Below are 924 nucleotides of genomic sequence, written 5' to 3' on the forward strand. Positions count from 1 at the left end.
AAAAAAGAAAAAAGCCCCAACAGCCATAAACGCGTTTTTATTTTCTTTCGTAGCCAATGACAGTGATCTGTTAATGGAAGAGGGAATGGCGTTCACAATAGGTTAGTACCTCTCTGCTATGGTTGTCTTCAAAAAAAGTGCACACAAAGCAGCCCAGATCCGTACCATCTCTTTATTGGGATATAGAAATACCCGTGCAGCTACGGGGACGGCGGCGGCACTGACCCCTTCGGAAGCAGATTAAAACATCATTAAAAAAAAAAAGCAAAACCGCATTAAGGAGCCAGTGGGGTGAAATAGCTTCCAAATGCTAAGATTTGGAAAATGAAATGTATATAATAAACCTTACTAAACGACATGTTTGCCGCCTGGTTTTGGCAAGGCAGAGAGGCTCAGCCGGCACACCCGGGCTGGGGAGGATGAGGAGGATGCAGTTGTGCCCCGAAGCTGCCCGGTGGCTCTCCTGTCGCTTGGTGCCTGCCGGAGCTGCTGTTTGGGTCTGGGGACCGCAGCGCCGGTACCCGCTCAGAGCCTCGCCCCGCAGACGGAACGCGCTAAATGCCAATCCTGGAGAGCCGGTGGGGGAAAAGCCCTCTTCCTCACTGCGTGGCTAAATGGCGCGGCAATTAGAGGGAAATAAGAAAATTGTTGTTTTGCTGATTTAATGAACATTTTAAGCCTGTTTAAAAAATTCAAATATTTAAAACTATCTGCTGTTTGTAAGTGTGGTTGGTGCTTTGGTTATTATCCACGGGGTCTTAATTAAAGCTTGATTAAAATTCCCTGCTTTTACAAAAGAGGAATGGGCAACTTCCTACCTCTTTACTTCACATTTTAGTGTTGCAAGAGAGTGCCGGCCCAGGGAGGATGGGACCTGGGCAGAAGGGGAGCTACCTGCTGGGACACCCCCCACCCCCCACCCCT

At 48.5% G+C, this 924-nt stretch overlaps 1 protein-coding gene across 1 annotated transcript in view; it reads left to right on the forward strand.

Annotated features, from left to right (window-relative positions):
- The window catches only part of METAP1D (methionyl aminopeptidase type 1D, mitochondrial), a 27,336-nt gene extending 26,696 nt beyond the window's left edge, over window positions 1-640 (forward strand). Inside the window, 4 exon segments of the mRNA XM_035896255.1 lie at window positions 54-105; window positions 389-463; window positions 465-492; window positions 494-640. Of these exon segments, the coding sequence (XP_035752148.1) occupies window positions 54-105; window positions 389-463; window positions 465-492; window positions 494-640 (302 nt within the window).
- The last annotated feature ends 284 nt before the right edge of the window (window positions 641-924 follow it).

Source organism: Egretta garzetta, unplaced genomic scaffold (genome assembly GCF_000687185.1).
Source record: "Egretta garzetta isolate BGI_Z169 unplaced genomic scaffold, ASM68718v1 scaffold16, whole genome shotgun sequence".
Lineage (NCBI taxonomy): Eukaryota > Metazoa > Chordata > Aves > Pelecaniformes > Ardeidae > Egretta > Egretta garzetta.